The sequence below is a fragment of the Vombatus ursinus genome, unplaced genomic scaffold, assembly GCF_900497805.2.
Source record: "Vombatus ursinus unplaced genomic scaffold, bare-nosed wombat genome assembly UNPS02001287.1, whole genome shotgun sequence".
NCBI classification, from domain to species: Eukaryota; Metazoa; Chordata; class Mammalia; order Diprotodontia; family Vombatidae; genus Vombatus; species Vombatus ursinus.
Window position 1 is genome coordinate 1,423,411 of NW_020941065.1, and position 14,414 is coordinate 1,437,824.

The following is a 14,414-nucleotide window of genomic DNA, read 5'->3' on the forward strand; positions in this document are numbered from 1 at the left end:
GGTGCTCTATCCACTGCGCCACCTAGCTGCCCCTTATGTGTTATTCTTGTTGATGAGGTGGGGAGGTGTGTGCTAAACAGTGGTCCAGTCTGGTGGAGGGATCAGAGCCAAAGAGAGACCCTTAATGGCACTTTGGAAGGAGAGGGGCAGCAAGCATTTATTAAGTGACCACTGTGTGGGCACTTTACAAAGGTTATCTCATCCAGTCCTGGGAGGTAGGTGCTGTTAGTATTTTCATTTTACAGATGGGGAAACTGAGGCAAACAGGTTCGCTGACTTGTGCCAATGAGTGTCTATGGCTGAATTTGAACTCAGGTCTTCCTGACTCCAGGTCTGTTGCTCTATCCACTGTGACATTCAGTTTTTGTGTCCAGAGCACCCCGGAAGAATTGATACATTCACTTCTGCTATCATCCTTATTTTGAAAATGTGGATTTCTTCCAGTGTGATTGGTACATTAGGGACCAGTTTGAGCGTAATGTCCATTTTTAGTTAGCCTTTGTGTAATTTTGTTATTGTTGTTTGTCCTTCATTCCCAAAGAGGACCATGGCATGAGGGAGGTGATGCCGTAACTTGCAAGTGAAGTGGATTTAAGTGAGGCAGGGCTGTGCAGAGTCACCAGCCTCACTGTCTCCTCCTGTGCCATCTGGATCCAGTGGCCAGATATGGATCAGGATGACTAGAGATGGCCCAGGATGCAGTAGGAGAGCTTGGTCTTTTTAAGCTAAGGTCTTTAATAAGTCTCAGTTTGACTGAGGCAACACCCATGCAGTGATTAAGGCTAGGTAAGAAATGAGGCAGAGAATGACTAGGTACATTTTGTTCATGACAGACAGCTAGAATGCAGAAGACTGTTGCAGTTTACAGTAACTCCCAAGCTACAGCCCTTCCCACATCCCCATCCACAAGCAAACTTCAGGACTTTTTCAAGCAAAAGGGCCATATTTAGTGTCTGTGTTCTGGGGCAGCAGGAGCTGTGGGTGGGGGAGGGCTGGCATCCTGACCCCCTTCTGCTTGTGGCCTCTGACCCCTGGGACCTGGGACAGGCCACTATCTATTGGCGCATTTATGTATTTAACATCTATAAAAGATGTGCTATTGTTTTTATTAGGTTCTTGTCTTTTTATTTGTGTGCCCCTGACAAAGTTTTTGACCGTTGTGCTCCAAACTCCATTTTCCTCATATGCCTTGTGATATTTGTTGTGTCATTCTGCATAGTATGCTGCTTTTTGGGAAAGCGGATGTCGAGTTATACAGTAGGACTAACTGTACTCAGTCCTATGCTATTTAACTTTTTTTTTCTTTCAGTAACCAGGTTGAATATGTTTATCCAATTAGTGGAAGACAAAGAACTGGAAGGGCGAGTTGAGGCCTTAAATGGCAGATTTGGGATCTGGGCAGATCTCGGTGAGCTAGAATCCATGAAGACAAAATGTCATAGGGAGAGATGTCAAGTTCTGTGCTTGAGTTTAACGATTTATCTGCCCAAGTATAGCTTAGGGTGACATTAGGAGGTATGAAAAAAAAAAAAAACAACCTGAGGTTTTAGCAGCCTGCACGTCACCTCCGTTTGCCTTGATCCACTGGAGAGGCAAATGACAAACCACTCTGAGATCTTTGCCAGGAAAACCCCATGGACGTGTGTTGGCGTGCTAGGCCCACGGGGTCACGACTGAACAGGAAGTGAAATATGTCAGCAGTAAAACACAATAGCCTGAAATGCCTAGGCCGGATTCCACTGTCTTAAGTGGTTTAAGAGGGCATTAGCGTTCACAAGGAGGGAGGGCCTCACAGTCCTCTGCCCTCGCAAGACCTCCTCTGGAGTTTTATCTTCAGGCCTGGGCGTCGGATTTTGAGAGGGTCATTGACCTTTGAGGAGAGTCTGGGCTTCAGAGGGGTCCTGCTGGACCACTGTGCTCACTCTTGGCATTGAAGCGACCTCCTTCCTTCCACTGATACCTTCATCCCTTCTTTATGGAGAAGGGTAGCTGCTAGCCAGATGTCACTTAAGGAAGGTGCCAAGTCAGCAAGCATTTATTGAGCACCTACTGTGTGACCTGGCCTTGTAGTTACTCTGTCTTAAGGGACCACCTCAGAAAACCTTTTTGTGTCCTACCCACCTTTCTAGGAGACTTCCCCAAGGATTTTGCCAAAGTCTTTAGAGGAAAATATTATTTCTTAATGTTTTCAGTTTTACTCTAGGGAGGTTTTAAATAGGTGCATACAGTATTGAGGCCCATCTCTAGCTGTCCTGATCTATATCTGGAGCCATTGGACCCAGATGGCTCTGGAGGAGAAAGTGAGGCTGGTGACTTTGCACAGCCCTCCCTCACTTAAATCCAATTCACTTGCAAGTCATGGCATCACCTTCCTGAGGTCATGGTCCCGTTCTAGAATGGAGGACGAAAAAGAACAACAACAATATTGAACATCTACTTACGAGAAATTCAATCTCCCCAGACTTTTTTTTAATAGAAAGATGTTGCTGATGTGTGGGATTCCCATTGCACAGATTGACAAGCAATCCTGTGGCAAGCCAAGGACGTGGCACTTTCCCTCGCTGGGGAAGGGCTTGGGAGGTGCTAGTTTGCTACTAGTCCCAGGGGTGGCCTGGTGACTCAGAGAGGGCCCTTAAGTCCCTCTTGCCGACCTCAGGCTATGCCCCTCTCTCCATGCCAGGTGGGCCTTCTTGGATCTGGCTACCAATGAGCAGTACAGTGATGCCCTGCAGGCGTATGCAGCTGGGGTGGTGGAGGCAGCTGTGTCCGCTGAGGTAAGAGGAAGGGGCGATGGTGGTACAGCTCCCCTTCTTTTCCCTGGGGGAGATCACCTTTGTAACCTCAAAATCAGGACCATGCCCTTGACCTTGCCCACATGAAAGGATCAATTCAGAGCTTCTCCCAGGCACCAGCATCTCTGCCTTAGGACCGTCAGAATCCTGGGTGGGTGAAAAAGAGGTAAGGGAAGTGCTGACTGTCAGAGGACAGGGCTGGAGATTGCTCATGGATGTGCTCATAAGCGGGAGGGGTCCTAAGATCGTAGATTTAGAGCTGGAAGGGACCTTAAGGGGTCATCTGGTCCAACTCCCCCATTTTACAGATGTGGAAACTGAGGCACAGAGCGGAAAAAGTGACTTATCGAAGGTCACACTGCTGCTAGTGAGTGAGCCAGGATTTGAACCTGACTTCAGGTCACTCAACAAACATTTTTAAGCTATTACTATATGTCAGAAACTATGCTAAATGTTGGACGTATAAATACAAGCAAAGGAAGAAAGAAAGAAAGAAAGACAGTCCCTGCCCTCAGGAGCTTACATTCTAATGGGAGAAGACACCACTGGGAGTTGAAAAGCAGAGGGGTCGAGGAAGGTACCTGTGATGAAGCTCAGAAAGTCTGAATCTGAGCCAGGAGGGGAAGGAAGGAAGGAAGGAAGGAAGGTGCCTTAAGTGTGAGACTATCTACTGTAAACCATTCAGGAGCTACTTGGAGGTCACCCTGGCCTGGCTGCAGAAGCTGACAGTGTCTGGCAGCCACCGGTAGCAGGTGGGCGTGGCTGGAGCATCCTGGGTGGGGGTGGGGGGCCCTGCCCTGCTGGGTCATTGACTTCCCCGTCGGGTCACCTGCCCTTCCATTCTCTGCCCCAAAATAGATGTGTTGGGAGGAACTCACCAAAGAGAGAAGGGGGCCCCAAAGGAGGCGTGTTCCAGGGGGAGAGCTCATGTCCCTTGTGGTCACCCTGGTGTAGGATTAGCTGCTGATCAAATGAATGAAATGAGGGATAAATCATTTATTAAGCCCTTATTGTGTGCAAAGCACCGTGGATGCTGATAGGAAAGTAAGACCATCCCTGCCCTCAAAGAGCTCACCTTCTAATAGTCATGGCAGCAAGCATTTATTAACTCCTACTGTGTGCCAGGCACCATGCTAAGCTCTGGGGATGCAAAGGGAGGGTAAGGACCTTCCCTGCTCTCGAGCTCACAGTCTGATGGTGATATCAGCAAGCATTTATTAACCTCCTCCTGTATTCCAGGCACTGTGCTAAGCTCTGGGGATGCAAAGAGAGGGTTAAGACCTTCCCTGCTCTTGAGCTCATAGTCTGATGGTGACATCGGCAAGCATTTATTAAGCTCCTACTATATTCCAGGCACCATGTTAAGCTCTGGGAATACAAAGAGAGGGTAAAAATAATCTCTGCTGTTGAGCTCACAGTCTCATGGTGATATCAGCAAACATTTATTAAGCTCCTACTGTATGCCAGGCATAATGCTCAGCTCTGGGAATACAAAGAGAGGGTAAAGACCTTCCCTGCTCTTGAGCTCACAGTCTGATGGTGACATCAGCAAGCATTTTTTAAGCTTCTACTGTGTTCCAGGCACCATGCTAAGCTCTGGGAATACGAAGAGAGGGTAAAGATAATCCCTGCTCTTGAGCTCACAGTCTAATGGGGGAGACAGCTGTGCAAAGAGCTATGGACAGTACAGATGGGAGATGGTGGGCAGAGGGAAAGCCTCATTGTTAAGGGGGATTGGGAAAGGCTTCACAGGCCAAATAAAGGAGGCTGCTTTTGGCATAAGGGAGGATGGAATGGAGGGCCTTGGAGCCTTGCTTGGGATTTTGGTAATGGGAGGACAGACTGAATAAAGGCAGTGATGCCATTGGCCTTCTGGGGTGAGGGAAGGTGGGGAGGTGGGGTGGGCAGGTAGGCGGCAGCCCCTGGATCCTGGCTCTTCCCATGAGTCTCACCTTCTGTCCCCTCCCCATACACAGCTCATCTATATGCACTGGATGAACACAGTGGTGGATTACTGTGGCCCCTTCAAGTATGAGACTGTCTACTGCGAGAAACTGAAGACCTATATCGAGCTGAACCTGGCTTGGATGCAGAAGCAGATCGCGTCCGGCCAGGACGTCGAGTACTGGCACCAGGTGGGTGTGGCGGGAGGGGGGAAGGGCCTTTCTTTGCCTGGCCATTGATGTCCCTCTGGTCACCCGCAGTCCCCTCCCATTGCAGTCGTGTGTCGGCCTGTCCATGCTGTCCAGTAATCATTTAAAGGCCCCAAACACAGAGGTCCTTGGGGACCATGGGGTCTGTGGAGAGAGTGCTGGGTTTGGACACAGAAGATCTGCTAGAACCCTGGCGGTGACACTGAGCTCTCTATGTGACCTTGGGCATCTGTAAAATCGGGGGGTTGGGATCCGTCCGTGGACTCTGAGGTCCCTTCCAGCTCTCTGTGACCCTGGGACCCCTCTGAGCCGCAGCTTCCTCATCTGTAAATTGAAGTCATTGGATTCTGAGGTCCCTACCGGCCCTACATCTAAGGTCTCATAACCATTGGTCCTTGGTTTCCTCATCTGTAAAATTGAAGAGGTTACACTAGATGACCAGCGAGGTCTCTTTCAGCCCTGAATCTGTGATCCTGTGACCTGCCTAAGCCTCAGTGTCCTCATCTGTAAAATGAAAGGACATAGGATCACAGACTTGGGCCTGGAAGGGACGTTGGAAGCCATTGCGTCTTAACCGCCCAGAAAATGAGGCCACGAGAGGCCGAAGGCCCTGCTTGAGGACACAGGGGTCTGGAATGATCTGTAGGTGTGTCCTGAGTACCTACCCTTAATCTAGGCTTTACTAAACACTATTAGCAAGCCATTACTAAGTGCCTACGTTGATCTGTGGGGGTACCCATGGATCTATACAGGGGATCCAGGTGTACTTACCTTGTACTAAACCTTCATTTTATTCTTTTTTTTCCTTATATAAATGAAGTGAATAAGTCCTAGAGAGAGAAGGGGACTGGCCTGAGTTCATTTAGCATGATTATGATCATGCTTCAGGCAGGGACATTTGAGGACTGGCACCAGGTGGGCATGGCTGGGTGAGCCTCTCTGCAGGGCCCTGAGCAAGGGGGGGGCCCTACACTGCCCTTTGAGAGAGGTCTTCCAAGTCCCAGACTAGACTCTTCCTACCACATCATGTGATTGCATTTTCCTGAAGGCTGGGTCAGACCACTCCATTGACCATATGTCTGTCTGTCTTTCTGGTAGGTGGAGCTCGCTCTCCTGCAGCTGAAGGGACTGGAGGACAGCTACCAGGGACGCATAGCTTTCCCATCTAAGAATTTCACCATCAGCGCCTTTGGATTCCTGTAAGTGACCCTCTTGGGTATGGAGGAGTTGGGCAGGTAGAGAGAGAGTAACCTCTATTTGAAGCAAGAACTCGGAGAATGAACTTTGCTCATAGAAACTGACGTCTCTGCCTCAAGACCAGTTTCTGGCAAAATTGAGAAATAGGTAGACTTTCTGCCTCTTCGTTCTGCCTCTCCCTTCTTCCTCCCCCCTGCCTTCAGTACCTTCTCTCCTTCCAGATTGCTGTTTGTCTCTGTTTTGGCCAGAATCTCCGAGGGTCTTCCCTTCTCAGACAGATTTTTTCTTTTTTGGACTAGGTAAAAGAGGCCATTTTTTTGCCTCATTTCTCACTAGCCTTAATCACTGAATGGGTGTTGCCTCAGACAAACTGAGACCTGGCAAAGACTTTAGCTTAAAAATGCCAAGATCTCCCATTGTATCCGGGGACATCTCCAGTCATCCTGATCTGTATCTGGCCACCGGACCCAGTTGGCTCCGGAGGAGAAAGCGAGGCTGGTGGCTTTGCACAGCCCTGCCTCACTTAAATCCAGTTCACTTGCAGGTCATGGCATCACCTCCCTGATGTCAAGACCCTCTTTGAGAACAAAGGACAAACAATGACAATCCTTCCAAACACCCAGTGTTTGTAATCCATTGTGTTTAATGCTTTATAGTCTATGAAAGAGCCTTTTGCAGACATGAGCTCATCTGATCAGCCTCCTTCTTCTGAGGTAGGCCAGCCAAGAATTGTGCTGCGGAGAAAACCAGAGAGAGCGAAAGGGATTCAGCCGAGGCCCCACAGAGTGGAAAGGGACAGGACCCAGAGTGAGAACTCAGGGTTCCTCACCCCCTAGTCCCAGGCTCTGTCCTATTGTCCCACTGCTACAGGCCTTTGGGAAGAAATCATAGCACATGCCCAGAAGGGGTAAGGAAGTGATCAGTGGGCCAAACTGTCACGGCAAACAGGAAGGAAAGTAAAGGTTGGCCTCAAAAAGAGAAATCTCTTTTTCTTTTGAAGACTGGAGCAAGAGGAAAGGCTGGGTGAAGACGGAGAGGGTGCTTGAGGTGTGGAGTAGGAGAAATGAGTGGTTTCCATTACCTCAACAAAGTAGAAAGTGAAGCCTTCTGCCGGTCTGGAGGACAAGGGGAAAGAGGGATTCTGGAGGTTTGAGGAGAGAGCAGGAGTTCTGGCACAATGGCTCTGTGGGTATCACTCTCAAACAGACAAGAATAAAAGGATTGTCGTAAAGCAATGGGGGCTCAGTTGAGTTTAGATGGCATGAATTTGTAGTAGATCTAATCGGTGTCTTCTGGGAGTGTTCAGACACATAGGAGTGGAGAGGGTGGACGATGGTGGTAAACCTGTGGTTGGGTTTTGGGACGGCATAAGCGTTGATAGGACAAGGGGGTTGAGGGGTTCAAGATTCCAGGACGATGCAGAGTTGACCTAGTCAGCTAGAACGTGAGGCCAGTTCAGGGGTCAGATCTGGGAGTATAAGGAGGGGATGGAGGGACAGACTGACGGTCAGGGTAAGGAGGGTTAGGAGAAGAGGGAGCAGCCAGGGGACCAAACATGAGGCTCAGAAGGTGTGATTTGAGAGGTCAGATAATGGAAGTGATGACGAGGTCTAAGGTTTGACCATTCCTGTGGGCAGCTGAAGCGGAGGGAGGGACCCAGAGGGAGCTCGAGCGTTTCAGGGGACACCAGGATGGACTTTGGATGCCCTGAGTGCGAGGACCAAGGTTCTGGGGTAGAGAAAAGCTATGGGTCATGTTGCAGAACTCTGAGAAATAAGAGAGCCTAAGCTTAGCCATTAGAAGGTTCTAGTGATCCAAGCGTAGGGAAGAAGTGGTTAATGAGTGAGTGAGGCGGGGAGAGCGCTTGGATGTAGCGGAGAGAGCAGAGCGTGCCCCGTCCTCTCCCTCGCCCAGTGGGGTCGTCGATGCCTGGTGAGTGGGGCTCGAGAGGCCTCCTGCATCTCTGCATCATCCTAAGATGGCAGAGAGCAGCACTCATCCGTAGGTAACTCGCGGTTGCCTCGTGAGCTGGGGTCTCGCTCGGGCCCGGTTTCCAGAGAATTCGATGGTGGCTCGGTGGGTACGGATGCCCCAGGCACTGGTTACTGCCTCTGCCCGGAGTGGGGTGAGGAGGCCTCCCAAACCTGCCAGTCTGCATCACCTCGGCCTCTTGGAATCTCTCCATTCCTTCATAGCCCGGCTCAGGGCCAACTTCTCGCAGGTTTTCACAGGTTTTTGCACGTTGCATTCCTTCTCAGGAATGGAGGCCTGGAGGCAGGAGCTGTTTTTCGTTTTGGGGTTTGTACCTCCAGGGCCTAGCGCACAGTAGGTGACTTCATGAATGAGTGAATGAGCCTTTATTAAGCAGCTGCTCTGTGCCCAGCATCGTGTTAAGCGCTCAGGACCCAGATAGGAAAGGAAGATGTCTCCTCTTCTCCAGGTGCTCACTGTTGTGATAGAAGGACAGAGTAGATGTTAGGAGTTTAATGCTTGCTGAGTTGAATCAGGGTGCACCCTGTCCCCAGTTGGGCGGTTGGGGCTCTGCTTCCAAGCCTCCCTAAGGGCCCTGCTACCCTAATTTATACTAGGGTGTCAGTGGCCGCCTCCTCCTTACCCAGGAGACTGAGACCCCGGCCACACCCCCTCCCTCAGCTTGTTCCAGCTGTCGGGTGATTTGGAGGACCTGGAACCCGCCCTGAACAAGACGCAGCAGAGGCGGGTCATGGGCTCGGGCTCCTGCTCGGCCCTTATCAAGCTGCTGCCCAACAACAGCGAGCTGCTGGTGTCCCACGACACCTGGAATTCCTACCAGCACATGCTTCGCATCATCAAGAAATACGCCTTCCATTTCCGGACGCTGCCCAAAGGTGGGTACCGGGGGAAGGGAACGCACAGTAAGGCTGGGGCTCTGGTCGGGGAGTGGGGGTGCCTGGCAGCCGGGGCCAAAAAGGAGGGCGCGAGAAGGGGTCATGCGCTGTGTGATCTTGGGGAAGTTACGTGACTTCTCTGGGTCTCATCTGTTAATGAGAGGGTTAGACTAGATGTCTCCAAGGTCCCTGCTCACTGCAGATCTGTGCTGCTGTGAGCCCTTCTGGGCCTCAGTTTCCTCATCTGTTCAGTGGGAGGGTTGGCCTCGAGGTCTCTGCCCGCTTCAGATCTAGGCCCGTTGGTCCCTTGTTTCCCCACCTCCCTCCCAGAAAAGGGCTTAGGTCTATTTCCCACCACGAGGCTCTGCTGTGCCCTCACCCTGGAGGGCTGGGCGTTCTTGAGACTGTCTTCTGACCAGGTCCTCTGGTCCGGTCCGTCAGTAACGTGGCTTCCTGGACACACCTTATCCCAAACCCTTCTTTGTTGAGAGCATCTGCAGTGAGGGAGGGTGTTTGACTCAGGAGAGCCTCTGTTCCAAACCTGCCTCTGATACTTTCTTAGCTGTGTGACACTGGACAAGTCATCTTACCCTGTGGACCTCAGTTTCCCCATCTATAAAATGGAGCTAATAATCCCTGTAGTAAGTACCCCATTCTCAGGGTTGCTCTGAGGATCAGATAAGAGAGTTTATGCAAAGTGCTTTATGAACTTTAATAAATCCTGACTGTGTGACCTCATGCAAATAACTCGGTTTCTCAGGGCTCTGAGACTTGGACCGTAAGTTGCCCCCCTGCATTGGCAGAGACAGCCTCCTCCCAGAGTTCCCTACGCCAACGAGGTCGTTAGTCTCTTCATTAATTTTTATTATCATTGTTAACCTGGTGCCTGGCACGGTGCCTGGCACACCGCAGGTGCTTAATAAGTGCTGACTGACTCAATTAACATCCGCAGTGGACAGCTTCCCATCGAGAGAGTAAGAGGGGATGTTCTTGAGAAGGCCATGGATACCCTGGTGCCGATTCATGACCTCGGCCTCGTTGGCTGGTGGGGGGAATTCAGGGGGCATGCAGAAGAGAAGGGGATCTGGGCTCCGGAGGAGAAGGGAAAATCCCTTTTGGGTGAACGAGGCAGCAAAGGGGAACAGAAGTTGGCTTTAGACCAGTCAGCTGACCTGGGTTTGAGGGGCAGCTAGGTGGTGCTGCGGTAGATAGAGCACTAGCCCTGGAGTCAGGAGGATCTGAGTTCAAATCTAGCCTCAGTCACGTCCTAATTGTATGACCCTGGGCAAGTCACTTAACCCTGTTTGCCTCAGTTTCTTTCATCGGTAAAATGAACTGGAGAAAGGAGCAGCGAGGTAGTGCAGTGGATAGAGCACCAGCCCTGGAATCAGGAGAACCTGAGTTTAAATCTGGCCTCAGACCCTTATTAGCTGTGTGACCCTGGGCAAATCACTTCACCCTGATTGTCTTAAAAAAAAAAGTGAGTTTGAATCCCACTCTGTCCTTCATAGGTTGTGTGACTCTGGATAAGTCACTTAACCCTGATTGCCACAAAAACGTGAGTTTTATTCTCAGCCCTGACCTTAATAGGCTGTGTGACTATGGATAAGTCACAGCCCTGATTGCCACAAAAACGTGGGTTTGAATCCCAGCCCTGACCTTCATAGGCTGGGTGACTCTGGATAAGTCACAGCCCTGATTGCCACAAAAACATGGGTTTTATTCTCAGCCCTGACCTTCATAGGCTGGGTGACTCTGGATGAGTCACCCAGCCTCTGAGCCCAGCTGTCTTCTGGAGTCGTCGTGAGGGGGCAGCTTTGTCAGCCTTAAGGGCCCTAGACGGGGGAGCTGGCCGCGGTGGTGGTGGTGGTGATTTATCGTTGTATTGATTAACGGAGCTGGGTCTTCCTCGGCGCTGTCTCTCCTAGGTGGGTCACCACTGATCCCTGGGAACGAGCAGGTGTTCTCCTCCTACCCTGGGACCATCTTCTCCTGCGACGACTTCTACATCTTGGGCAGTGGGTTGGTGAGTGATCATTTTCCTCTTGTTTCCCAACTCGGGACATAGAATCTGAGTTCTGTTACTCCTGAGGCCTTTGTCACCTGGAGGAGCAGTGTAGCACAGTGGAAAGATCACCTCTGAGCCTCAGCCGCTACCTGGGTCACTTTGGACGAGTCACCTCCCCTCTTGGCCTCAACTTCCCCATCTGTAAAATGCTGGGGCGAGGTCGTGTTTCTCTGAGTTTAGGGAGGTGTTGACTTTTTCTTGGCCGTGGCAGCCCTGGAAGCCCAGGATTAGAGGGATTGGGGAGATCTGTGTCTAACGAACCCACCTTGGTGAACTCTCAGGGTCCTTGAAGTCTGGACGATTGGGTTTATAATTTCTTTGAAGTAGGGAAATTCATCCTGCCAATGCAGAGGGGTGCCTGCTTGGCAACACCACGAGTCTCAGGAGCTGCCCGGGGGTATTGAGAAGTTAGATGACTTGCCCAGGGTCACCCAGGCAATGGGTTTCAGAGGCAAGACTCGAACCCAGGGCTGCTTCCCTCTAATGCCAGCTCTCTACTTCTCTGTGATCTAATTCCTGTTGGGCTGTTGAAGCCCCTTGGTCATCTGAGAGTGACTGGGAGTCGGGAAGACCAGCAGTCAAATCCTGCCTCGTCTTGGCCAAGTCATTGAGGGTTAGGGTCAGGCTCAGTTTCCTTATCTGCAAGATTAGGGGGTTGGACCAGATGACCTCAGACGGTCCCCTCCCCTCCTAGATCTGTGAGCCTCAGCATGTTTGAGCTCATCAAAGGCCTGGAAGGGGGAAACACGGCCTGTCAGCAAATCTTTGATCCTGAGATGAAAACTCTTCCAAAGCCTGAAAAAAAGGTAGCTTCAGTCTGAGTGGCGTGGTCTCCCATTTCACCCAGCGAGGAGCCGGTGACTGCCGGTGACAGCTCACATTTCCACAAGGGCTTTTGAACGTTTGAGAAAGCCGCTTCCTCACCACAGCCCTGTGAAATGAGGAGTGGGAGCATTCTTGTTCCCATTTATCAGATGAAGAAACTGAGACCTAGGGAGCGGAAGTGATAGATGTACAGCTGTTTGACTCAGAAGATCAGAGATCTGGAGATGGAAGGGACCCCAGATGCCATCTAGTTTAACTCTCATTTTACAGACAAGGAAACTGAGGCCCAGGGAGATAAGGCGATCTACCCAAGGTCGTACAGGTAATAGTGGGATTTGAACCCAGGTTCTTTGGCTTTAATCCCAGTGCTCTTTCCACTGGACTATACGGCCTCTCCAGTGTCTAGATTCCGTTCAATTCCAAAAGCGTTTATTAAATCCTTACTGTGTGCCAGAGACTGCGCTAGGCACGGGGGATGTGAAATGAGTCCCTCCCTCAGGGGTCTTTCGTTCTCCTGGGAGAGCAATGTTTACGCAGCTAAGTTAGTACAAAATATGTGTGAAGTTACTTTTGGGGAAACTGATAACAACTGAGGGAGTCAGGAAGGGCCTCGTGGAAGGGCCTGTAATTTTGCTGAGTCTCGAATAGACGCGAGGATTCCAGAAATCTTGTGTGTCCTTGGGAAGTCTCTTACCCTCTATGGGTCGTAGTCTCTTAGAACATATGGGCTGTGAGGTCCTTTTCAGCTCTAAATACACTACTGTGTGTGAGCTGGAGGTGATGGAGAGCATTCCAGGCATGGGTGGGGGGGTGGCACAGCCTGTACGAAGACATGGAGGTGGGAGATGAGAGTAATAGATAGGCCAGTTTAGCTGGAACATAGCGTGCATGGGGCAGTGTAATGGGAAGTCAGTCTGCAGAGAGATTGGAGCTGCATGGTGGAGGACTGAAGCCAGCACAGCCCAACCCTCCACTATCCAGGGGCAGTGTCCAGGCACAATCCCATCCCCAAAGAGTTACAATCTGATGGGAGTTAACATGCAGATCCAGAGGAACGGCCAATAAGGATGACCTTGCAGGGGGAGGGTGGTGGGAGATGGGAGAAGCCCTGCCAGATGGAGGGGCCACGGAGGCAGACAGGAGGCTGAAGGTGGCCGGTGCCCACGAGGCCCTCGTCTCACGGCTGTGCCCTGGCCGCAGGTGACCCTGGAGACCACCATTGGCAACAACAACAAAAAGCTGTGGAAGTACGTGAAGCCTCAGAACAGCGTCCTCGAGTGGCTGCGTAATATCGTGGCCAACCGGCTGGCCCACAATGGGTCCACGTGGTCCGCCATCTTTAAGAAGTTCAACAGTGGCACGTGAGTCGCAGACCTCAGGGACTTTGCCGTCCCTAGTGTGTCCTTAGGAAGTCACTTAACAGCCCAGGAGGGCATGGGGTTCCCCAGGCTGGGCGGAGTCAGGCTTTGGAGGGCCTTGAGAGCCAGGTGGAAAGAAGACTTGTTCTGGGTCTGGTAGGAAGAGGGGAACCCCTGTATTTGGGGAAGCTTAGTGTGGTGGCTATGTGATGGATCAGAGCCTGTTAGAGCTAGAAGGAACCTTCGAGACCCCCTCATTTTAATGATGTGGAAACTGAGGCCTTGACGAGGGATGAGACCAGAGCTCTATTGAGCCTTCTCCATCTCTGAGATTCCGCGTCTTCCACTGGCCGGGGCTATCGAGGGTGTGGACCAGGTAGAGGCAGGATGGGCCCGCTGGATCGGCAAGGTCCCTGGTGATCCTCAGCATTGCTGAATTCTCGGTCTCTGGGTCAGGTCTGGCTTGGGATAGAGGTCATCGGCACTCTGTTTACTCACCCCTCATCCCCGCTCCCACCCCCATTCTTTCCTCGGCAGATACAACAACCAGTGGATGATCGTAGATTACAATGTTTTTATTCCTGGGAGGTCCAAGCCCAAGGATGGCCTACTCACTATTCTGGAGCAGATTCCGTGAGTGTCCAGCATCCAGCCCACCTCCCTTTTGGGGCTCTAGGGAGTTAGGCAGGCCATGGCCTTGCATCCGTCTGACCTTTACGGGGTGAGGGGCTACCTTGAGCTGGGGAAGGGGCATTGGGTTTGGACTGGCTGAATGCCTCACTGAGAGAGTCTGGATGTAACCCCTGCCACCCCGGGTCTTGTCAAGTCGGGAATGAGGACCTGGTTATTTGAAGGCATAGGAATGTTGAATATGGAGAGGATAGAGTACCTGGGGGTAGGGTGAGCTGGGTGGGAGGGACAGGAAAAGCGTCTCCAAATATTTGAAAGGCCATCAGATGGAAGGGACCGGCTTTGTTTTGTGTGGCCCCCAGACCACAGGAGCCTGGGGGAGGCTGGACCTGAGGCAGCGAGGCTTCACGTTGGGGAACTTCCTGATATTGAGAGGTTACCAAAAGCTGACTGGGCAGCTGGGAGGTCGTGGGGCCTCTGGGAGGCCGGATGGTCACTTGTCGATCTGGGGAGTCCTGGTCAGG

The 14,414-nt window shown here is 51.4% G+C and overlaps 1 protein-coding gene across 1 annotated transcript in view; it reads left to right on the forward strand.

Annotated features, from left to right (window-relative positions):
* The window catches only part of PLBD2 (phospholipase B domain containing 2), a 33,305-nt gene that overhangs the window by 10,692 nt on the left and 8,199 nt on the right, over positions 1-14,414 (forward strand). Inside the window, exons 2-8 of the mRNA XM_027862704.1 lie at positions 2,681-2,774; positions 4,769-4,927; positions 6,044-6,144; positions 8,795-9,009; positions 10,938-11,035; positions 13,103-13,263; positions 13,798-13,893. Coding sequence (XP_027718505.1) covers positions 2,681-2,774; positions 4,769-4,927; positions 6,044-6,144; positions 8,795-9,009; positions 10,938-11,035; positions 13,103-13,263; positions 13,798-13,893 — 924 coding nt within the window. The remainder of the gene's footprint in view (positions 1-2,680; positions 2,775-4,768; positions 4,928-6,043; positions 6,145-8,794; positions 9,010-10,937; positions 11,036-13,102; positions 13,264-13,797; positions 13,894-14,414) is intronic.